Here is a 23,858-nt window from a genome sequence, read left to right on the forward strand (position 1 = left end):
CAGTGCTCTGCATATAGTAAGCGCTTAACAAATGCCATTATTATTATTATTATTATAAGGGCATTGAGTGGGTGAACCAAGCGGCGGCCAGGGGCCAGGTCAAGCGTGGTGACCTTAAGCGAGACGAGCCCAAAAGCGTTAGTCACCCACAGTGAAGTGCCGTTGGACAGAAGGCGGTCGGTCGGACCGACTGGTGAGGCAACCGGGTGGGAAGGCCTTTTTGCGTAACGCCATCCAGCAGGCCCGAGGTGCGGCGTTGGAGAGCCACGGTTGGCACTGTTTGCGACACGCTGTGAGGTAACGAGGGTTGCTGCAAGCAGAGGCCAGCGCTCTCTGGGGCCAGGGCTCCCGGGCGGCCCCGCCGAGGGCTAAGGGAGGACAGCCTGATAACCTTGTATCTGATAACCTTGAGAAGCAGCATGGCTCAGTGGAAAGAGCCCGGGCTTTGGAGTCAGAGGTCATAGGTTCAAATCCTGGCTCCGACACTTGTCAGCTGTGTGACTTTGGGCAAGTCACTTCACTTCTCTGGGCCTCAGTTGCCTCATCTGTAAAATGAGGATTAAGACTGTGAGCCCCCCATGGGACAACCTGATCACCTTGTAACCTCCCCAGTGCTTAGAACAGTGCTTTGCACATAGTAAGTGCTTAATAAATGCCATTATTATTATTATTATTATCTACCCCAGTGCTTAGAACAGTGCTTGGCACATAGTAAGTGCTTAACAAGTGCCATCATTATAAAGGAGCTGGAAATCCAGCTATGGGATAGTGGCCTTCCCCTTTTTCAGCTCTTTTCCAGAGCAGGCTTCTAAGGCACTGGCTGCCTGTCTGACTCCGGATGACATCATCATGAAGCCAACTGCCTCCTTAACAATGATAATAATAATAATAATAATGGCATTTGTTAAGCGCTTACTATGTGCCAGGCACAGTTCTAAGCGCTGGGAAGGATACACTTAGAGCAGCATGGCTCAGTGGAAAGAGCCCGGGCTTGGGAGTCAGAGGTCATGGGTTCTAATCCCGGCTCCACCATATGCCTGCTGTGTGACCTTGGGCAAGTCACTTCACTTCTCTGGGCCTCAGTTCCCTCATCTGGACACTGGAGATGAAGACTGTAAGCCCCACATGGGGCAACCTGATAACTTTGTAACCCCCAGCTCTTAGAACAGTGATTAGCACATAGTAAGCACTTAACAAATGACATTATTATTATTATTATTATTATTATTATTATTATTATTATTATTATTATTATTATTATTATTATTATTCAATGACGGCTTCATTGGCCGGCCCTCTGCGGTCCGGCCCCCGGCCCCGCAGAGCAGCTTCCTATTGGCCAGCCCGCAGGCTCCTCGGCCTCCGATTGGTGGAGACGAAATGCCAGTCAAAGCGGGAGCCCGGCCGGCCCTCTTCGGTCCGGCCTCGCAGGGCAGCGTCCTATTGGCCAGCCCACAAGTTCCTCGGCCCCTGATTGGTGGAGACGAAATGCCGGTCAAAGCGGGAGCCCGGCCGGCCTTCTGCGATCCGGCCTCGTAGAGCAGCTTGCTATTGGTCAGCCCACAAGTTCCTCAGCCTCCGATTGGCGGAGGCGAAATGCCGGTCAAAGCGGGAGCCCGGCCGGCAATCTTCGGTCCGGCCTCGCAGGGCAGCTTCCTATTGGCCATCCCACAAGTTTCTCGGCCTCTGATTGGTGGAGACGAAATGCCGGTCAAAGCGGGAGCCCGGCCGGCCTTCTGCGGTCCGGCCTCCCAGGGCAGCTTCCTATTGGCCATCCCACAAGTTCCTCGGCCTTTGATTGGTGAAGGCGAAATGCCGGTCAAAGCGGGAGCCCGGCCGACCTTCTGCGGTCCGGCCTCCCAGGGCAGCTTCCTATTGGCCATCCCACAAGTTCCTCGGCCTCTGATTGGTGGAGGCGAAATGCCGGTCAAAGCGGGAGCCCGGCCGGCAATCTGCGGTCCGGCCTCACAGGGCAGCTTCCTATTGGCCAGCCCGCAGGCTCCTCGGCCTCCGATTGGTGGAGGCGAAATGCCGGTCAAAGCGGGGCGCCCGCCCAGCCGGATTGGAGGGAAGGAATGTCAGTTCCCGCGAAGACGCGCGCGGAGTGGCTGCCGGCCCTGGAGATCCCGCCCCCTCCGCGCTACGATTGGCTACAGAGCAAGCCCCGCCCCTTTCCCCGCCCCCTGCTACGGCGGGAGCAGGAAGTGGTGGTGGCGACGCCGGCCGCTGCGGGCCCGAGGAGCCCCCGGGACTCCCCCGGCCCCGCCGTGAGGTGCGAAAATAATAATAATCATAATAATAATAATAATAATGGCATTTATTAAGCGCTTACTACGTGCAAAGCACTGTTCTAAACGCTGGGGAGATTACAAGGTGATCAGGTTGTCCCATGTGGGGCTCACAGTCTTAATCCCCATTTTACAGATGAGGTCACTGAGGCCCAGAGAAGTCAGGTGACTTGCCCAAAGTCACCCAGCTGACAAAATAACCATGATGGTATTTGTTAAGCGCTTACTATATGCAAAGCACTGTTCTAAGCGGTGGGGAGATTACAAGGTGATCAGGTTGTCCCATGTGGGGCTCACAGTCTTAATCCCCATTTTACAGATGAGGTCACTGAGGCCCAGAGAAGTCAAGTGACTTGCCCAAAGTCACCCAGCTGACAAAATAACCATGATGGCATTTGTTAAGCACTTACTCCGTGCCAAGCATTGGTCTAAGCGCTGGGGAGGCTACAAGGTGATCAGGTTGTCCCACGTGGGGCTCACAGTCTTCATCCCCATTTTCCAGAGGAGGGAACTGAGGCCCAGAGAAGTCAAGTGACTTGCCCAAAGTCACACAGCTGAGAAGTGGCGGAGTCGGGATTAGAACCCAAGCCCACGTTGCTTTCTCTGGAAAGGCATCCCAACCAGAAGCCGGCCAGGACCAATGCTCAGGGGAGGTGGCGTCAGCGGAGAAAATGGGGGGCCCAACTAAGGAGCCAGAGTGGCTACCACATTTGGGGGTGGAAAGGATGGAAGAGGCTGCTTAATAATGGTATTTGTTAAGTGCTTACTATGTGCAAAGCACTGTTCTAAGCGTTGGGGAGGGTACAAGGTGATGAGATTGTCCCACTTGGGGCTCACAGTTTTAATCCCCATTTTACAGATGAGGGAACTGAGACACAGAGAAGTTAAGTGTGAGCCCACTTCTAGACTGTGAGCCCACTGTTGGGTAGGGACCGTCTCTATATGTTGCCAACTTGTACTTCCTAAGCACTTAATACAGTACTCTGCACACAGTAAGCGCTCAATAAATACGATTGATTGACTGATTGTTGTGTAGGGACCGGCTCTATATGTTGCCAACTTGGATTTCCCAAGCGCTTAGTACAGTGCTCTGCACACAGTAAGCACTCAGTAAATACGATTGAATGAATGAAAGTGGCTTGCCCAAGGTCACACAGCTGACAAGTGGCAGCGTGGCTTAGTGGAAAGAGCACGGGCTTTGGAGTCAGAGGTCATGGGTTCGAATCCCAGCTCCACCATATGTCTGCTGTGTGACCTTGGGCAAATCACTTAACTTCTCGGAGCCTCAGTTACCTCACCTGTAAAATGGGGATGATGACTGTGAACCCCCCGCGGGACAACCTGATCACCTTGTATCCCTCCAGTGCTTCAAACAGTGCTTTGCACATAGTAAGCTCTTAACAAATGCCATCATTATTATTATTAAGTGGCGGAGCCAGGAATGGAACCCATGACCTCCGACTCCCAAGCCCGGGCTCTTTCCACTGAGTCACACTGCTTCTCTAGTTTAGTGTGGGGGGGTCAGTCCCCTCCCTCTCCGGAAGACCTAGAGAAGAAAGATCCCCAGCCCTCACGATGTCTCTTTCCTACCAGGATCTACAAGGTTTAATACGATGGATTTACCTCTGAGGGAAAAACGAAAGCTCCCTGGTTCTCCAGTAGGGAAACTGAGGCGCAGATAAGAGAATCACTCCTGAGGTCGATGGGACAGCTGGCAGTAGATTCATCCCTACGGACCAAATTGGTAGGTCGCCCTGGTCACTGTATGACCTGGATTATCGTGTTTCCTGGGCATCCTACCAGGCTGATTAGCCTGGCCGGATTTTCTAACTCTCTGCCGGCTCCAATCCGCTTTCAAGCTGGACTTTTGTGAGGTTAAGTGAGATCAGGAGGTGGGCTGGGGGCCATGGGGGGCTTCTTCCTTCCACGTTTGCCTTTGTGCGTATGGTAGAGTCGGCCTCACTCTTCCGAATTGGAAAACGCAAGAGGATTTTCAGGCATTTAAATGGCTGCCCTGTGGAGAATACCCATCTGTAGAGCAGACGATATTCCCAGAATTTAGATGTTGCCTTCCCAACCACCGCTTTATCTCCTAGCTGCCACACTTGTCTATTAACAGGCCGGTAGTTACAGCGGCCTTCTCTCCCTAGGGTCACCCTGGAATGTGGAAATGGAAGTTGGAGATCCTGCTGCCCCCAACCCAGAAGAAATCGTCCCTGATGAGACAGGGTTGCCCTCAGAGGTCCCTCACGAGGTGGGGGAGACTTCGGGGGACCCTGCTGAAACAGAAGAGGCAGCTGCTGGCCTTGGGGAGGCCTCGAGAGATTCTGCAGAGAGAGGTTCGATGGAGTTAGGTTAGCAGGATTGTGCTCTGGGCAGATGACGTGGAAAGTGGCACGCGGGTTTAGGGGATGAGTGGGAAGAAGAGGTCGATGGAGCTGGGCCGAGCGAATCTTTGGGACAGAAGTATTCAGACCACATCTCTACTTGGCTCGGCCCTCTCCGAGAGAATATTCATCAGCTGAGCAATTTTCTCCGGATGCCATTGGATTTAATAGAGAAGTGGGGAGAGGAGTTGGGAGTCTGTTTTTTCTGCAGTTAATTTGCTGATTTTTTTTTCCCTTGAAATCCAAGATTCGGAGAGTGGGACGGCTGTGCTCAGGCTCACGGTAGAGTGGCAGAGTTGGAATAAAACTCCCAGGACCCCAATCTTGGAGGTCGTCATCATCATCAATCGTATTTATTGAGAGCTTACTGTGTGCAGAGCACTGGACTAAGCGCTTGGGAAGTACAAATTGGCAACATCTAGGGACAGTCCCGACCCAACAGTGGGCTCACAGTCTAAAAGGGGGAGACAGAGAACAAAACCAAACATACTAACAAAATAAAATAAATAGAATAGATATCATCATCATCATCAATCGTATTTATTGAGCGCTTACTATGTGCAGAGCACTGGACTAAGCGCTTGGGAAGTACAAATTGGCAACATCTAGAGACAGTCCCTACCCAACAGTGGGCTCACAGTCTAAAAGGGGGAGACAGAGAGCAAAACCAAACATACTAACAAAATAAAATAAATAGAATAGATATCATCATCATCATCAATCGTATTTATTGAGCGCTTACTATGTGCAGAGCACTGGACTAAGCGCTTGGGAAGTACAAATTGGCAACATATAGAGACAGTCCCTACCCAACAGTGGGCTTACAGTCTAAAAGGGGGAGACAGAGAGCAAAACCAAACATACTAACAAAATAAAATAAATAGAATAGATATCATCATCATCATCAATCGTATTTATTGAGCGCTTACTATGTGCAGAGCACTGGACTAAGCGCTTGGGAAGTACAAATTGGCAACATCTAGAGACAGTCCCTACCCAACAGTGGGCTCACAGTCTAAAAGGGGGAGACAGAGAGCAAAACCAAACATACTAACAAAATAAAATAAATAGAATAGATATGTACAAGTAAAATAAATAAATAGAGTAATAAATACGTACAAACATATATACAGGTGCTGTGGGGAAGGGAAGTTTCATGAACCCATGAAACTATAGATAGTGTAGTGGATGGACGCATGGCTACTTGGGTGGCGGGGAGAGAACTGGGGGGTCGATAGTAGGGTGACAGAAATAAGAACTGATAAGAGATCTGTTTTCCCAGGTGCGAGTGAGAGCAACCCTACCCTGGAGGGGAAAGAGGTGCTTCAGAGCAATGGGCCTGTGGAACTGGGTCCCGGCCCCCCTCAACCTGAGGAGGCCAGTGAAAAGGAGCTCTCTGATTCAGCCTCAATTGACAACACCCTAGAGGACTCGAGCGAGTACTCTCAGCAATCCTTGGGAGCGGGGAGTAGTGTGGGGCCTGTTGCCCTGGGGCACAGGGATGAAGACGTGACGGCCGAGAGCTGGCGGAGCCGCCGAAAGCACGTGTTTGTCTTGAGCGAGGCCGGAAAGCCCATCTATTCCCGCTATGGCAACGAGGAGGCCCTCTCTTCCACCATGGGCGTCATGATGGCGCTTGTGTCTTTCATCCAGAGCGGCGATAATGCCATCCGCTCCATCTTCTCAGGTGGGCTTGCCTCTCAACCTCGGTCTTCTTAGGGTAGCCCTATTGGGGGGGGGCCTCTTGGGGGTGAGGTCCTTACAACAAAATGTTGTCAACTTGTACTTCCCAAGCACTTAGTATAGTGCTGTGCACCCAGTAAGCACTCAATAAATACGATTGAATGAATGAATGAACAAAACCACCAGGGTTTGGAATGGCAGCTCCTTAAGTGGGTCCCTGCACTCTTCAAGCTGGCCGTTCTGTACGTCAGATAGTGTTTCTAGGATGGCCTTTTAGCTTCTGATCTCCCATCTTTCCTGGGAATCCCTTTTTAGATTGATCTTTTGAGGAAAGCAGGTTGTGAGAGTTGTTATCCACAGTGAATCCGAAAGTGGCTATAGTTGCTTTGGCAAATTCATGCCTCTCTTGCCCGCCACCCATTAAGGAATGCGCGTCCTTTCATTCATTCGGTCGTATTTATTGTGCACTTACTGTGTGCAGAGCACTGTACTAAGCGCTTGGGAAGTCCAAGTCCTTGCTACTGAATATTTTACCTGCCTTTATCTGCCTCCACAGATGACCACAAGCTGGTGTTCGTGCAGCAGGGACCGCTAGTGCTGGTGTCGGTATCTCGAACGCTGCAGTCCGAGCAACAACTCCGCCAGGAGTTGCTCTATGTCTACTACCAAATCATCAGCATGCTCACCCAGGCCAGCGTCACCCGAATCTTCGAGCGCAAGAAGAACTACGACCTGCGGCGGTTGCTGGCTGGCTCGGAGAAGATCCTGGACAGTCTCCTGGACTTGGTGGAGTGGGACCCCAGCTTCCTCCTCGGGGCGGTGCAGTGCCTGCCCCTTCCCGCTTCCCTGCGGGACGCTCTGGGGGCCCTCCTCCAGAAGGCCATCACCCCCAACCTGGTCTTCTCCATCCTGGTGGCCCGGAGCCAGCTGGTAACCACGGTGCAGGAGCGGGCCGTGATTGAGGATTGCCGCTTGGACCCTGCAGACCTGCATCTGTTGCTCAACCTGATTGGCGCCTCCTCGGCTTTCCAGGCGGGTGAGATCTGGACCCCCATATGCCTCCCGCGCTTCAACCCCGACGGCTACTTCTACGCTTACATCTCATACCTGGACCCGGACTGCACCGTCTGCCTCGTCTTGCTCTCCACCGACAAGGAGGCCTTTTACGCCGTGGCGGACTGCAAACGGCGGGTGGAGGAGGGCATGCGGACTCAAAACGCCCTGCAGGCCATTGCCGCTGGTCTGCGCAGCCCCTCCTACAGCGTGGGACTGGTGGGCGTGCCTGACCTGCGACACTTCATGTACAAACCCCTGGACATTCCCGATAACTACCGGCAGCTCCCTCAGTTTACCAGGTGAGGAGGTTGGGGAAGGTGGTTGAAGGAAATCAGCTCGGCGGGGAGGCCGCGGGAGAGAACTCAGCTCCGCTCCCTGCTCCTCCTAAATGTGGGGAATTCTGGGCCTCTCCTCACACCCCTAGACTCCAGGGAGCCTAATCTGTCGGATTCTGAATGCCGCCGGCGGGATAGAATAACCTACCTCCGTTTCCTCATTTGCTCCCCGCCCTCGCTGTGTGGTGAGAGGTAGCTTGAAGTAGGGGTGATCATCATCATCATCAATCGTATTTATTGAGCGCTTACTGTGTGCAGAGCACTGTGCTAAGCGCTTGGGAAGTACAAGTTGGCAACAAATAGAGACAGTCCCTACCCAACAGTGGGCTCACAGTCTTTCAGTTTCTGGCAAGCGTCATGGTGACGTGCTGAAAGTGGGCGAACGGAGGAGTTGCTGGAACTCCTGGGTTCTGTTCCATTTGGGTCACTCATTTTGCGGGAGCCTGGGCCGGCCATGTCTCTTCATCCTCCACGGCACAGTAATCCCCTACTTATGGAGGGAGGAGGCATGGGTGTTGTGAACGTGAGTGGATATATTGATCCGGTCATCATCATCATCATCAATCGTATTTATTGAGCGCTTACTATGTGCAGAGCACTGTACTAAGCACTTGGGAAGTACAAATTGGCAACATATAGAGACAGTCCCTACCCAACAGTGGGCTCACAGTCTAAAAGGGGGACTTTTAGCACTTTTGACCGTGCTTAATATCCATCAACACACCTCCCATTCTCCTAAAATGCTGGGGTTGCGTTCTCACAGAGCCCCTTGGGAAGGAAAACTCACTGATGGACTTGTAGTCCAGCGCTGTGCGCCCGCCCACAACTGTTTCTTCTGACCGAAAGGTAGACCTTGTGTTCTCAGAAGAATGTTCTCTAATCCTGCCGGGTCATTCTCTCCAAAACATACATTCTCACAGAAGGATTCTCAGAAGAATGTTCTCTAATCCTGCCGGGTCATTCTCTCCAAAACATACATTCTCACAGAAGGAGTCTCTCTCCCCCGGCATTATAAACGGGTAGATCAGCAATGTGCAGTCAGGGCGTATAAATCAGGCAGCGCACAACCAGCCGGCCAAGGGTAGGGTCCATTCTTCTCTCACAGGCCGCTGCGGATGAGATGAAATAGTCTAGCGTCTGAACAGATTGCCGTTTGTGCATTTTTGTCTGCAGCAGCCTGACTCCGAAGGGGAATTTTGATCCCGGCCTTCTTCTCCTCTGAACTCTGGATCAGGAATGGAGAAACGGGTGCTCATGGGAGCTGGGGGTTAGAATCCCCCCCCATCCTCATCCTGCCCAGGCACTCAGACAGAAAGCAAGATCAATCAGTTGTGTTTATTGAAATAAACCCAGTGGCTTCCACGCATCGCAACATTACTTTCTTGAAAAACCAGCACATGAAACGGGGGCGGTGGGAGGGGGATGGGGAGTGTGTGTGTCTAAGTAACGTATATTGCCAAAATATAAACACTTGATGTTAGTACTGTTCTCTCCATCCTGTCCTGTGCAGGCTGTCGGAATGCTGTTACTGAGCGTGGCGGAGTAGGGTTCTCTGCTCATCGCCACTGCGGGCTTGCTGCATGACTAGGGGAAAGGCCTGTCCCAACTCTTGGCCTCAGTTCCCACGCTGAAACGTTCGCTTCCGGCTAACCTGGGTCTAAGCGCAGCAAGGACCTCTTGGGTGCGGAGGCTGGAGACATCTAAGGCAGTGTTGCTGTGTAGGTTTGGGGTGGGGCCGTGGGGGCTACTAACCCTTGATTAGATCCCGTGAGGTTGATACATATCAATCACCCCTTCCCCCTGCGTGGTTTTCGTTTGGTTTCTTTTCGCAACTTGGAGCCCATGTCCCTCCCAAGCCATTGTAGATATATGGGTCTGTGAGAGGATGATAGTCACTAGGGACTCAGAGCCCCACTAGACTCTCAGCCCCTTGAGGACAGAGACTGTTTCTATCAACTCTGTTGTATTGTACTTTTCCAAGCACTTGTACAATCCTCTACACACAGGAAATGTGAGAGGATGATAGTCACTAGGGACTCAGAGCCCCACTAGACTCTCAGCCCCTTGAGGACGGAGACTGTTTCTATCAACTCTGTTGTACTGTACTTTTCCAAGCACTTGTACAATCCTCTACACATAGGAAGTGTGAGAGGATGGTAGTCACTAGGGACTCAGAGCCCCACTAGACTCTCAGCCCCTTGAGGGCAGAGACTGTTTCTATCAACTCTGTTGTATTGTACTTTTCCAAGCACTTGTACAATCCTCTACACTCAGGAAGTGTGAGAGGATGATAGTCACTAGGGACTCAGAGCCCCACTAGACTCTCAGCCCCTTGAGGACAGAGACTGTTTCTATCAACTCTGTTGTATTGTACTTTTCCAAGCACTTGTACAATCCTCTACACTCAGGAAGTGTGAGAGGATGATAGTCACTAGGGACTCAGAGCCCCACTAGACTCTCAGCCCCTTGAGGACAGAAACTGTTTCTATCAACTCTGTTGTATTGTACTTTTCCAAGCACTTGTACAATCCTCTACACACAGGAAGTGTGAGAGGATGATAGTCACTTGGGACTCAGAGCCCCACTAGACTCTCAGCCCCTTGAGGGCAGAGACCGTTTCTATCAACTCTATTATATTGTACTTTTCCAAGCACTTGTACAATGCTCTACGCACAGTAAGTACTCAACAAACACCATTTGGGTTCAAATCCCGGCTCTGCCAATTGTCAGCTGTGTGACTTTGGGCAAGTCACTTAACTTCTCTGGGCCTCAGTTATCTCATCTGTAAAATGGATTAAGACTGTGAGCCCACTGTGGGACAACCTGATCACCTTGTAACCTCTCCAGCGCTTAGAACAGTGCTTTGCACATAGTAAGCGCTTAATAAATGCCATTAAAAAAAAAACAAAAAACAACCACCACTGATTGGGTGACACAGGAAACTTGTGATAGGCTTGACACGTAATAAACGTTTAATAAATATCATAATAGTAATAATACAATAATGCCAGGTTTCTGCTTCTGTGGATTTTCTTACAAGGATGAGCAGAGCTTGGATTGGAAAAGTATGGTGCTTCTCTCCAATTTCCTTGACCCTTTGTGTTCATTCCCCTCTCCGGACCTCAGTTTCCTCAGCTGGAAACAGGGAAAAGCTGATCCTTACTTTTTGCCCGCCCTCAGAGAGGATAATATGGCGAATGCAAACATTGGCTTCACTGCCACTGTCCTCTCTTATTTCTCCTCCTAACTTTCTGGCCGCTCATTCTCAGTCTTTTTTGCGGGCTTCTTCTCTGCCTCCCACCCCCTAACTGTGGGTGTCCCTTGAGGTTCAATTCTGGGGTCCCCTTCTATTCTCCATCTACATCCACTCCCTTGGAGAACTCATTTGCTCCTATGGCTTCAACTACCACCTCTATGCGGATGAGTACCAAATCTACATCCTGAGCCCTGATCTCTCACCCTGTCTGCAGTCTTACATTTTTTCTTACCATCAAGACATCTCTACTTGGATGTCCTGCTGTCACCTAAAACTTAACATGTCCAAAACAGGATCCTTATCTTCCCACCCAAACAGTGTCCTTCCCTTCACTCTCCCATCACGGTAGGCGACACCACCATTGTTCCTGTCACACAAGCCCGTAACCTTGGCATTATCCTGGACTCCCCTCTGTCATTCAGCCCACACATTCAATCTATCACTAAATCCTGTCCGTTCAACCTTCACAATGGTGCTAAAGTCCGCCCTTTCCTCTCCATCCAAACTGCTGCCACCTTAATCCACCACTTAACCTATCCCACCTTGATTACTGCATCAGTCTTCTTGCTGACCTCCCTGCCTCCTGTCTCTCCCCACTCCAGTCCACACTTCACTCTGCTGGCCAGATCATTTTTCCACAAAAATGTTCAGTCCAAGTTTCCTCACTCCTCAGGAACCTTCAGGTTCCTTCATCCACCTCCACAATAAACAGAAACTCCTTACCATGAGCTTTAAAGCCCTCAATCACCGTGCCCCCTCGTACCTCACCTCGCTACTCCTATTACAACTCAGCCTGCACACTTTGCTCCTCCAGTGCTTCTCACTGTACCTCGATCTTGTCTAACTCACCGCATACGTCCTGCCTCTGGCCTGGAACGCCCTTCCTCTTCATATCCAACAGACAATGACTCTCCCCAACCCTTCAAAGCCTTATTGAAGGCACAACTCCCCCAAGAAGGCCTCTCTAAGCCCTTTCTTTCCTTTTCTTCAACTCCCCTTGGCGTTACCCCAACTTACGCCCTTACGTACATATTTTTAGTTAATTTATATTAACGTCCGTCTCCTCCTCGAGACTGTAAGCTCGCTGTGGGAAAGAATATGTCTATTACATTGTTTTATTGTACTTTCCCAATCGCTTAGTACAGTGCTGTGCACATGGGAAGTGCTCAGTAAATATGATCGATTGATCGGTGTGTCAGAGCCAGCCCTTGACCTAGCCGTCTCTTATTTTTGCAGCCCTGAAATGGAAGGGCCCTACCGCAGTGAGAGCGAGCGACAACGGCTCTTTGATCTCTACCACTACTTGCACAGCCGCCTCCACAGCAACTCCCGGCCTCTCCGCCTAATCTATCATGTGGCTGAGAAGGAAACCCTGCTGGCATGGGTGAGACCTTGAGGAAGTGGCTGTGGGGTGGGAGTGGGGCTAGATGAATATATATCTATCTCTATTTATATCTACATCTAGATATATATAGAGATAGACGATCTCTCTCTATATAGCTGTATATATACAGAGAGGGAGATAAAGATATATAGAGAGAGCGAGGGGGAGAGAGAGAAAGACAAAGAGAGAGATCACAGGGTTTGGAAACAGGAGTCTTTGGATTCCATTTCTACTTTCCAACAGGTTTTTCTCCTTGAATAACAGAAAAAGGACCTGCCTGGGGTGGCCATGAATGAGAAGCTGGGGGGAAGGGTGGGTTGCTGACCTCAGTTTAGCCTGGGGTGGTATAGGTACTGGAATAGGAGTCAATAAAAGTTTAAGGCAGAATTTGAGAGATTGACCAGGGGGTGATGCCGCCCAGCCGCATAGGGAGGGAGGGGGTGGGAGGGACACTGAGGGCTTTGACTTCCCTCTTCCCTTTTCCAGGTCACCAGCAAATTTGAGCTGTACACTTGCTTCAGCCCCTTGGTCACCAAGGCCGGCGCCATCAACGTCATCACTAAGCTGTTGCGCTGGCTCAAGAAGGAAGAGGACCGGCTCTTCATCCGCTATCCCCCGAAATACTCCACCACCCCCACCCCGGGCCGGGGATCTCGGGGCGGCCGGGGAACGGACAGAACGGACACTGCTACTGCAGAGAACGGTTTTTTCTCGGGACTCTAGGAATGGTTCCCCTTCCCCTAACCCGCTGGTCAATTGCCCCGGAGGTCCCCTGGCCTTTCCGTTTGTCTTCTCAATCCTTCCCCCTCGGTGAAAAGGGCCTCAGGCGATCTGCTGTGTCCCCTGCCTCTGCCTGCTTCCCCGTTGGGTCTCAGCCTGGTGTGGGAGAGAGTTGCTGCTTGTCGGTTTGATTTTTGTCTGTTGCATGCTCTTCTGGAGAAATATGCTCCCCACCAATAAGTATCCTATCTTCCTCTCCGGTGACTCCACAAAGAGCGCCGGGCCTGGCTACCCTGCCTAAAAAATGTCTTTGGGGCAGGGAAGCGGAGGGTAGACTTCCTGAGGCCTCTTCCTGACTCTACCCCATGTAGTCTTTTGTCCGTCCTGGGGTAAGCCATTTTTCCATCTCACGGCCTCTGGGTCTTCAGCCATAAAATGGAAAGAGGAACGCTGTGGATACCTCAGGGAAAAGGTACAGTGTGAAGATGAACTCACCTGAGCTCATGCCTGACTCCTTTCTCCTTCCTGCCCATCCTGCCGCTCAGAAGACATAGCTGGTGAAGGAGTGCAATGCTTACCTAAGCCCCTTAATTTATATTTTTCCTCTTTGCTGTTGCTGGCTAGTTGGTTTTTCCAGACTTCCTTCTTGGGGGCTCTTTCTCCCCTTTTGGAATAAATGAGCAACGGGATTGCCAGAGTGCCGGGGCTGGGTGGGGGCGGTGGCGGTGAAAGAGAAATCGTGGCTGAACTCATTGACAAGATTAGTAGTTACTGTGCTGGTGTGCAGAGGGGACTCCAGCTCGAATGTGGAGATTGGGAATGGAACAATCAGCTGAGTGGGAAGACTCAACCAATATTTCTCTCTCAGGAAGTCTGTTGTCAGCTTCTCTTTCCAGAATGTGTATTCCTCATGGGTCCGTAGTTCTCAGCATCCCTAGATCTCTGCTCTGACTCTTCGCCCATCAGTATTTCTCGTTAGAAGGTCTACAACCTCCCTGATCCCGTCAAGGTTTTGTTGCTGTCCCCATCAGAGTGCCTGGCCCAGAACTGAGTGATTATTCCCAGCAAAGTTAGAGGGAAGCCTTCCTTTCGACAGTGCTTTTATTCCTGGAATTGGCCCTGGAGCTCATCAGGGCCCTGCTAATCCTAACTCTTGGTTAGGACTTTGGAAAGCCCTTTCCTTCCTCTTACCCCTCACCATGAAAAGTTTTACTTTTATGAGCTGTATTGGAGGAGATTCAGGAGCTGGCCACGGGCTTTGACCCAGCATTTTGACTTTTCAGGGTCCATCCAGATTTTTAAAAACACAATCCCACCCCCACCCCTATAACCCTTAGTTCTGTGGTGGTCTTAGACTATGATGGTTTTCCAGGAGCAGGCCCGGGGGCAGACCGCTTCTTAAAGGTGGCAGCTCCTTCTCCCTTTCATACACCTCTCTCCAAGCTTGAAGAGGGTAGCGAGGGTTTTGCCCAAATTTGGCTCTGTCTACTGGTTTAATTCTCTATTACCAGTGACTGGTTCCCTAGCCTTAGTCTCTAAGCAAGAATGGGTGGAACAAGATGTCTCCCTTACCCACTAAACTTACTCGGGAAATATAATCCAAGGAGTAGATCTATTCTATTTTTCCACATTCTGCTTGATGATGATGGCATTTATTAAGCGCTTACTATGTGCGAAGCACTGTTCTAAGCACTGGGGAGGTTACAAGGTGATCCGGTTGTCCCACGGGGGGCTCACAGTCTTCATCCCCATTTTACAGATGAGGTAACTGAGGCAAAGAGAAGCTAAGTGACTTGCCCCAAGTCACACAGCTGACAACTGGCGGAGCCGGAATTTGAACCCATGACCTCTGACTCCAAAGCCTGAGCTCTTTCCATGGAGCCACGCTGCTTCTCACGCTGCTTGTTTTGCCTTAGGGTTGAGAGGGGCAGAAAGGAAGACTTTCCGTCATGTTCCCTGAAATCTGGGTAGAGAGGCAGCAGGCATCAAAGTCCAGGAATTTCTCTGGGCAGAGGCCTTCCTAATTTTTTCCCGGGGGCAAGATAAGAGGGCATGGGAAGAGGGAGATATGGAGAAGGGAGAATTAACTTGCTGCTTGCAGAAGAGTCCTGGGTTTCCAACTTAAATTTGTCGATCACTTGGCTAAGGTTTCTGGGCCCAGGATGAGCCCCGTCTCCCCATGGATGTGACTGTCCTCTTGGGCAGGATGCCCATCATCGCAGTTGGAGCAGAGTAGCTCCCCAAGTAGCTCCCTGCAGGTTGTTTCATGGGTTAACGTGGCCGAGGAGAGGTCAACTGTCACCATATAGACGAGCAAGCCTCCTCATTGCCAAGTCACTGCTATTTGAATTCTAGTGTCACCCCATTCCCCAGCTTTTGAAGTCGCCCATGTTTTTTTCCAATCTCTTCTCCCTAATACAGTTTTTGGGTGCATCTTTTGACCACTGAGATTTCTCTGGGCTGTGGCTTTACCAGGATTGGGTCAGGGGGTGCTTACAGAAAGGAGGGTTGTATTTCTCTGCATAGCCTGTGGTCTCGGGCTGGGGGCAGCTGCTTCTGGGTTGGGCTGCCTCACTTTCATTTTTTTTCACGGTATTTGTTAAGCACTTACTATGTGCCAGGCACTCTACTAAGTACAGGGGTAGATACAAGCTTATCAGGTTGGACAGAGTCCCACATGAGGCTCACAGACTTGTTCCCCATTTTAATGATGAGGTAACTGAGGCACAGAGATGTGAAGTGACTTGCCCAAGGTTACACAGCTGAGAAGTGGCGGAGCCAGGATTAGAACCCAAGTCCTTCAGGATCCCAAGCCTGTGCTCTCTAGCCCTGAGGCCACGCTGCTTCTCTATCTTTGAAGGAGGCACTTTTTTGTTCCCCTGAGGTTCTGACTTTATGTGTATTATAAAAAGTGTTAAAATAAGGCTTGAATTTTTGTCTGTTCCTTAACTAGTCATAGGCTAAGGTGGAAGGTAGGGACAGTGGACTAAGGTAGAAAAAGGAAGAATTACTTGATGAAGCAAAGGAAATGGCTAACACCTGGACCCCAGCTCTTTACACTGGATTATTCTGATACTTATCAAGCATTTACTTAAAATAATAATTGTGATTATTATATACCAAGCCCTGACTAGGCAGTGAAGCAGATACAATATCATGTGCTAAACACTGGGAGAGATAGAAGACAGCCAGGTCAGAAATAGTCCCTGTCCCTTATAAGGCTCACAGTCACAATGGAGAGCAGGGATTTTATCCACATATCACAGATGAGGAAACTGAGGTACAGAGAAGTTGTGACGGCCCAAGGTCCAGGGCAGAGCCAAGAGTAGAACTGGGGTCTCCCAACTCCCAGTCCCAAATGCTTTCCAGTAGGCCACACTGCTTTCTCAGCCCTAGATCAGGACATCATAAATCAATCATTTATTGAGTGCTTACTATGTGCAGAGAGCACGTAATAAATGCTTTGGGAGAGTACAATACCACAGAATGTGTACAGCAGATGTTTCCTGCCCATAATGAGCTTTCAGTCTAGAGGAGACAGACATTAATATGAATACATACATAATTTATAATAAATTTTTGTACTAAGTGCTGTGGGGGTGGGACAAATATCAACTGTCCAAAGGTCACAGATTGAAGTGTGTAGGCGATGCAGAAGGGAAAGCAAACCAGGAAAAAGAGGGATTAATCGGGGAAGGCTTCTTGGAGGAGATGTGGGTATTGGATGGCTTCCCCCCCAGCAAATTAGCAGAATGGGGCATGTTTTCAGTTCTCTTTAGTGATTCTTTTTTCCAGCTAGCTTTTGGGCTGGACTTTAATCTTAGCGTGCAGTGGAGTTTAACCTCCCTCAAATAGCACTTGCTTTTGACCTGAACATAGTCTGTCCAGACCTACATGCACACCCTTTTACAAGGGGGATGAATGGAGGAAGCAAGTCAGGGTGAAGGGGAAGGGAGTATGAGAAGAAGAAAGAGCTTGGTACAGTGCTGAGCACACAGTAAGCTCTCAATAAATACGATTGAATGAATGAAGAAAGGAGGGCCTCTTGGAGGAGATGGGAAGAGAGAAGCAGCGTGGCTTAGTGGAAAGAGTACACAGGCTTCTGAGTCAGAGGTCATGGGTTCTAATCCCGGCTCTGCCACTTGTTAGCTGTGTGACTTTGGGCAAGTCACTTAACTTCTCTGTGCCCCAGTTACCTCATCTGTAAAATGGGGATTAAGACTGAGCCCCATGTGGGACAACCTGATTACCTTGTTTCCCTCCCAGCACTTAGGACAGTGCTTGGCACATAGTAAGCGCTTAACAAATGCCATCATTATTATTATTATTGTTATTAGGGGCCTTTACTAGGGCTTTGAAGGGGTAGCGAGCAGCGGGGAGAGAGAAATTGTCTGTTTTCCAGGCCAGAGGCAGGAGTGTAGGCATCACCTACCCTCAGGGAGGACATAGATCGGGGGTAGATCTAGGTTTCCAGAGCGTGAAGTAGCTCCCCCGTTCCCTTCACGTATGGAACTATCACCCAGCTTGGCATTCTTTTCAAAAAGACAACGGACGAGCTGATGCAATCACCTGCAGCTTCAGTTTCTTGCCAACTGTTACCACTTCCAGAGAGGTTTAGGTTAGAAAATGAGGAACAGCATCACATTGGTGGATAAGCGACTTTATTCCCACATCCTCTCGGATGCCTCAGCACATCGCCACGGGTCTATACTGAGTACATTACGGCCTGCAGAGCTTTGAATCCATTCAGCCACTTACATATCCATATCATAAAACCCACCCTAGAGTTGATGCAGGCAGCTTCCCGGTCCCTTTGTCCTTTCCCTGTGTGAATCGTTCATGGCCTGGCATTAGCCTCTGAGTGCTCAGTCTACATTTACAGCTTGCTTTTGGGGTCTTGTGGTCAGATGGCTCCCCACGGTCTTTTTTTTTTTAACTCTTCCTCAAAAGGTTTCCCCTACTATGCAAAAAATCCTGCATGTTGACTCCAGAAGCTACTTCTGGGTCTCCATCTTTGGTCCAGACCCACCAACTTGGCACTGCTGCAGTCTCCAACAGATTGATGGGGGCAGTCCCTACGGCCAAGGTTTTAGGGGGGACGTGGGGTGCTGAATGTCTCCAGGCCAGGAAGGACTAAGAGGCAGAAGGCAGAGGCACTGCAGGAGTCCTGCTGCGGCAGCATCTCCACGAGCTGCTGCGCACTTGGGCCGTGGGCTGGAGTTGCACCGTGGCATCAGCGGTGAGGAGCACGGACCACGGAAGCCAGTCCCCAAGGCGTGAAGACTGCGGGGTGGTAGGGAATCGGCGCATGCCCTGCTAAAGTGAGGGGGCTCAATGCTAGGCTGCAGAGCCCGACCCCAGGCCGCGGAGTGGGGAGGAGGGAATCAATCAATCAATCAATCGTATTTATTGAGCGCTTACTATGTGCAGAGCACTGTACTAAGCGCTTGGGAAGTACAAATTGGCATCACATAGAGACAGTCCCTACCCAACAGTGGGCTCACAGTCTAAAAGGGGGAGACAGAGAACAGAACCAAACATACCAACAAAATAAAATAAGTAGGATAGAAATGTACAAGTAAAATAAATAAAATAAATAGAGTAATAAATATGTACAACCATATATACATATATACAGGGAACACCCGCATACCTGCAAATGAACTGTTGAGGCTCTTTCAAGAAGTGTGTGTGCCTCTGGGTTGGGTGCAGGAGGGATCTCACACTGGCCTCTCTCTTCGAGGTGAGGTGAGGGCCTTGGTGCGCTCAGGGAAGTATCGGGCACACAGCCACCTTGATCTCCCGGGACGTGACGGTCAAGTTCTTGTTAGAGCACGCCACACGGGAGGCCTCGCTGGCGATGCACTCGAACACGTCGTCGACAAATGAATCCGTGATTTCCATGGCCTTGACTGAGGTGCTGGTGAAAGAGTGGACCTGCTTCAGGACCTTGTAAACGTAGGTGAATTTCTCCCGGCGTCTATACTTGCGCTTCTTGCGGGCCTTCCGATCCTTCCTTCCTTGATGAGCGAAGCAGTGTGGCCTAGTGGATAGAGCACAGGCCTTGGAGTCAGAAGGACCTGTGTCCTCATCCCGGCTCTGCCACTTGTCTGTTGTGTCACTTCTCAATGCCTCAGTTGCCTCATCTGTAAAATGGGCATTAGGACTGTGAGCCCCATATGAGATAGGGATTGTGTCCAACCTGATTTGCTTGTATCCACCCCAGCGCTTGGTACAGTGCCTGGCACAGAGTGAGTGCATGGCAAATACCGCAATTATTGTTATTATACGAAGCAGCATGGCTTAGTGGATATAGCACTGTCCTGGGAGTCAGAAGGACTCAGGTTCTAATCTTGGCTCCATCACTTGTCTGCTGGGTGAACTTGGGTAAGTCACTTCACTTATTTGCCCTCAATTACCTCATCCGTAAAATGGGGATTAAGACTATACGCCCCAGGTGGGACGGAATATGTCCAACCTGATTAGCTTGTATCTAGCCCAGCATAAGTGCTGGACACATTGTAAGTGCTTAACAAATACTAATTATTATTATTAATAATAAATGTGTTTGTATGCAGCATGTAAAGGAGCTTTGCTAAGATTGTGGCTTGAAACAAATTAATTCCATCTCTTTAATGTCTGGGTGGTTCTGCCCTCTCTAAAGCTGTTTTGGGTTTATACAAGGTTGTGGAGATTTGCCTTTTGTGGACCTTGGATATTAACTGGCAAGGGCAGTGATCGTATAATCCAAATCGGCTCTTTCTGATCCTCTCTGGGCCCTACTTCGCCTGTGCTTCTCTACAAGTGAAAAACAAGAGCAGGCCCAAGTTGGCTGAAGTCATTTTAGTTTAATAGCCAGTTTTTGCTGCCTTTGAAGAACTCCTGGAGATCTAGCAATTGCAATTTTTTTTAAACACAAAGCAGATAGCATGACATCAGTCTGGTCCCTCTCTGCATGATCCTGCCCTGGCCACTGGACCCAAGGGGCAATATGAGAACTCAGATCAGCTTTGAAAGGAGATCACAGAGACTGTGGAAACCTTAGAGGGCTTCTGCGAGGAAATGTCCACAACCACGATATGAAAATGCTAAAAATGTCAAACAGAAACAGCCTCCACCCCTGAGCTACAGTTGTTCTTGATTTCTGTTTCGGTAGTACCTCCAGACTTGTCTGGTCTGACGTAGGGTAGCACAAAGCTAACCAGGGAAGGGAGCTGTCTTATGAGAGCTGTCTGTTTTCCATGAGTACTCTCTTCTGCCTTGCAGGTTTGGGTAGGGGCAGCTGAAGTCTACTTCTAGTCAACTCATAGCAAAGCAATGACCAGACCAGTTAAAGGATTACAGAGAGAGAGGGAGAGCATGCTCCTGTCTACATTAGCTAATGGGCAATATTCATTCATTCAATCATATTTGAGCACTTATGGTGTGCAGAACACTGTACTAAGTGCTTGGGAGAGTACAATATAACAATAAACGGACACATTCCCTGCCCACAATGAGCTTAAAGTCTACAGAGGGGCCCAGACATTAATATAAACAAATATATTACAGATATGGACATAAGTTCTGTGGGGCTGGGAGGGGGAATGAATAAAGGGAGGAAGTCAGGGCAACGCAGAGGGAGTGAGGGAACAGGGAAGGAGGGCTTAGGGAAGGCCTCTTGGAGGAGATATGTCTGTAATAAGGCTTTGAAGGGGGAGAGAGTAATTGGCTGCTGGATTTGAGGAAGGAGGGTGTTCCAGGTTGGAGGCAGGACACGGGAGAGAGGTCGGTGGCAAGATAAATAAGATTGAGGTACAGTAGGAAGGTTGTTAGAGAAGGTTAGTGTGCAGGCCGGATTGTAGTAAGAGTAGCGAGGTGAGGTAGGAGAGGGCAAGGTGATTAAGTGCTCTAAAGCCAATGATGAGGAGTTTTTGTCTGATGCAGAGGTGGATGGGCAATCATTGGAGTTTCTTGAGGAGTGGGGAAGCACGATTTGAACTTTTTTGGTAGAAAAATGATCCGGGCGGCAGAGTGAAGTAGGGACTGGAGTGGGGAGAGACAGGAGGCCAGGGAAGTCAGCAAGGAAGCTGACAATAATCATGGTGGGATAGGATAAGTGATTGAATTCATGTGACAGTTGGGATGGAGAGGAAAGGGTGGATTTTAGCCATGTTGTGAAGGTGGAACCGACAGGATTTAGTGATGGGTTGAATGAGAGAAAGGAGTCATGGTGTAATCGATAGAGCATGGTCCTGGGAGTCCTAAGGTCCTGGGTTCTAATCCATGTTCCCCCACTCATCTATAGTGTGACCTTGGGCAAATCACTCACTTCTCTGTGCCTCAGTTACCTCATCTGTAAAATGGGGATTGAGACTGTGAGCTCCCTATGGGCCAAGGACTGTGTCCAACTCGATTTTCTTGTATCCACCCCAGTGCTTAGTACTGTGCCTGGCACATAGTAATCGGTTAACAAAAATCATCATTATTAAGAATAATAGCGTGGCTCAGTGGAAAGAGCCCGGGCTTTGGAGTCAGAGGTCATGGGTTCGAATCCCGGCTCAGCCACATGTCTGCTGTGTGACCTTGGGCAAGTCACTTAACTTCTCTGAGCCTCAGTTCCCTCATCTGTAAAATGGGGATTAAGACTGTGAGCCCCTTGTGGGACAACCTGATTATGTTGTAACCTCCCCAGGGCTTAGAACAGTGCTTTGCACATAGTAAGCGCTTAATAAAATCCCATTATTATTATTAATTAAGAATAATGCCAAGGCTATGTGTTTGTGAGGCCGGAAGGATGATGGTGCCATCTGTAACGTTGGGACAGTTACAGGGAGGACAGCTTTTGCTGGGGAAGATAAGAAGTTCTGCTTTGGACATGTTAAATTTGAGGTGATGGGAGGACTTCCAAGCAGAGACGTCTTGAAGGCAGGAGGAAATGTGAGACTGCAGAGAGGGAGAGAGATTAGAGTTGGAGATGTAGATTTGGGTATCATCTGTATAGAGGTGGAAGTTGAAGCCACGTGAGTGAATGAATTCTCCAAGGGAGTGGGTGTAGATGGAGAACAGAAGGGGACCCAGAACTGAACCTTGAGGGACCCCCACAGTTAGGGGGTGGGAGGCAGAGGAGGAGCCCATGAAAGAGACTGAGAATGAGCAGCCAGATAGGAGGAGAACCAGGAGAGGACAATGTATAGAATATAGACCTGTTTTCTGTTACTTTTATACTCCCTAAGTGGCACGGACACTGGAAATCTTATGGTGGTTGCCAGCCAGACTTTGCCTGGTCAACATTTTTCTTTAATTCTCTTACCCCTACTAGTTATCCCTCCTCTCCTCACGTTTTGCGCTTCTCAAAACTGTGTCCCTTCTCCCCGTGGCTTTAGGGAGACCCTGCCACCACTTCATCAGTCCCCTGTTCCCAAGCAGCCAGCCCTTTTTCGCTTCCCTCCAAACTTGTCATGTGCCCCCACCCCCTCCCCTATCCAGTCACACTAGCCCTGGCCTCATCACACTAGCCCTGGCCTCAAACCCGTGTGGTGATGGATGTGGGCGGAAGCCCTCGCTGTCCTTACTGCTCTACTCTCAGTAGTGACATCTAAACTGGTGGCTCACTGCACATAAGTGCACACTGAAGGAGCATGGTCTAGTGGAAAGAGCATGGGTCTGAGAGCCAGAGGACTTGGCTCTGCCACTTTGCTGCTGTGTGACCTGAGGCAAGTCACATAACATCTCTGTGCCTCAGTTTCCTTATCTATAATATGGGGATTAAATACCCATTCTCTCTTCCCCTCACCCTGAGATTCCCATGTGGCACGGGGCCTTTATCCAACCTGATTATCTTGTATCTAGCCCATGCTCACAGTACAGTGTTTGGCACATAAGTGCTTACTAAATACCACTATTGTTGTTGTTACTACATGAGTGTCTCAGAGCCAGGTTGATCTGCCTTTCATTAGACCCAAATGTGTGATTTTTAAAACTTTTTTTAAGGGCATCAGAAGACTAGCTAGCCTCCCGAATCTCCTGAAGGTCTGCGGGCACAACTCATACCTAATCATTTTAGGAGTGAGAGTTGCGTGCATTTGTTTTGACTGGGTGACTCATTTGCAAGGGGGATAGAGCATGGGCCTAGAAGTCTCAAACTCACGGGCTCAAATCCTGGGTCCGCAGCTTGGGCAAGTCATCTCCCTTCTCTGTGCCTCAGTTACCGCATCTGCAAAATGGGGATTAAGACTGTGAGCCCCATGCGGGACAGGGACCGCGTCCAACTCGATTTGCTTGAATCCACCCCAGCCCTTATAACAGTGCTTGCCAAATAGTAAGTGCTTAAATACCACAATTACTATTATTGATTTAGGGACAGTACCTAAAAGTGGTTTTCACTGTAGAAAAAGCCTAGATGACGGAAGAACCTCTAAATTCCTTCGTGTCTTAGTGCCCTGTTTCAAATAAGGTTAAGACATTTTAACAAATATAACTTATTTTCTCTGTGTACAAGTGCTTTGAAATCCTCAGAGTACAAGGTTTGGGGCAGGAACTTTCAATCTCTTTTTAGGAAGTGTATTTCTGTGGTCTCCAGGTTTCACCTGAAATGGCTTCCGATACCTTCACATTAGGTCATTCTCTGGGGAATCAGTCGATACACACACGCACGCACGCACGCCCCTCGTCTGAGCACCGAGGCCGAGTCCTGAAAATGAAAGCTGAACTGAAAGCCACCCTTCCCAAACATTTAGAACATTTGGAAAGTCCTGAAGTTTGGACTTG

At 49.7% G+C, this 23,858-nt stretch overlaps 2 protein-coding genes across 2 annotated transcripts; one reads left to right on the forward strand and one right to left on the reverse strand.

Annotated features, from left to right (window-relative positions):
* Window positions 1–1,596: 1,596 nt before the first annotated feature.
* MON1B (MON1 homolog B, secretory trafficking associated) lies at window positions 1,597–14,768 on the forward strand. The gene is made up of 8 exons (XM_038747716.1): window positions 1,597–1,849; window positions 1,972–2,272; window positions 4,148–4,157; window positions 4,408–4,642; window positions 5,958–6,362; window positions 6,915–7,713; window positions 12,242–12,389; window positions 12,876–14,768. Exons 1-8 carry the CDS (start codon window positions 1,597–1,599, stop codon window positions 13,110–13,112), a joined length of 2,388 nt encoding a protein of 795 aa, XP_038603644.1. The 3' UTR covers window positions 13,113–14,768.
* A 4,018-nt stretch (window positions 14,769–18,786) lies between these two features.
* On the reverse strand, window positions 18,787–23,267 carry LOC119929837 (histone H2B-like; the record flags this gene model as incomplete). Its single annotated transcript, XM_038748153.1, has 2 exons — window positions 18,787–19,152; window positions 23,239–23,267. Coding segments are annotated over 2 exons (306 nt in total), but the record flags the coding sequence as incomplete, so codon positions are not given.
* Between the last annotated feature and the right edge of the window lie 591 nt (window positions 23,268–23,858).

The sequence above is a fragment of the Tachyglossus aculeatus genome, chromosome 6 (assembly GCF_015852505.1).
Source record: "Tachyglossus aculeatus isolate mTacAcu1 chromosome 6, mTacAcu1.pri, whole genome shotgun sequence".
In the NCBI taxonomy this organism is placed as follows: domain Eukaryota; kingdom Metazoa; phylum Chordata; class Mammalia; order Monotremata; family Tachyglossidae; genus Tachyglossus; species Tachyglossus aculeatus.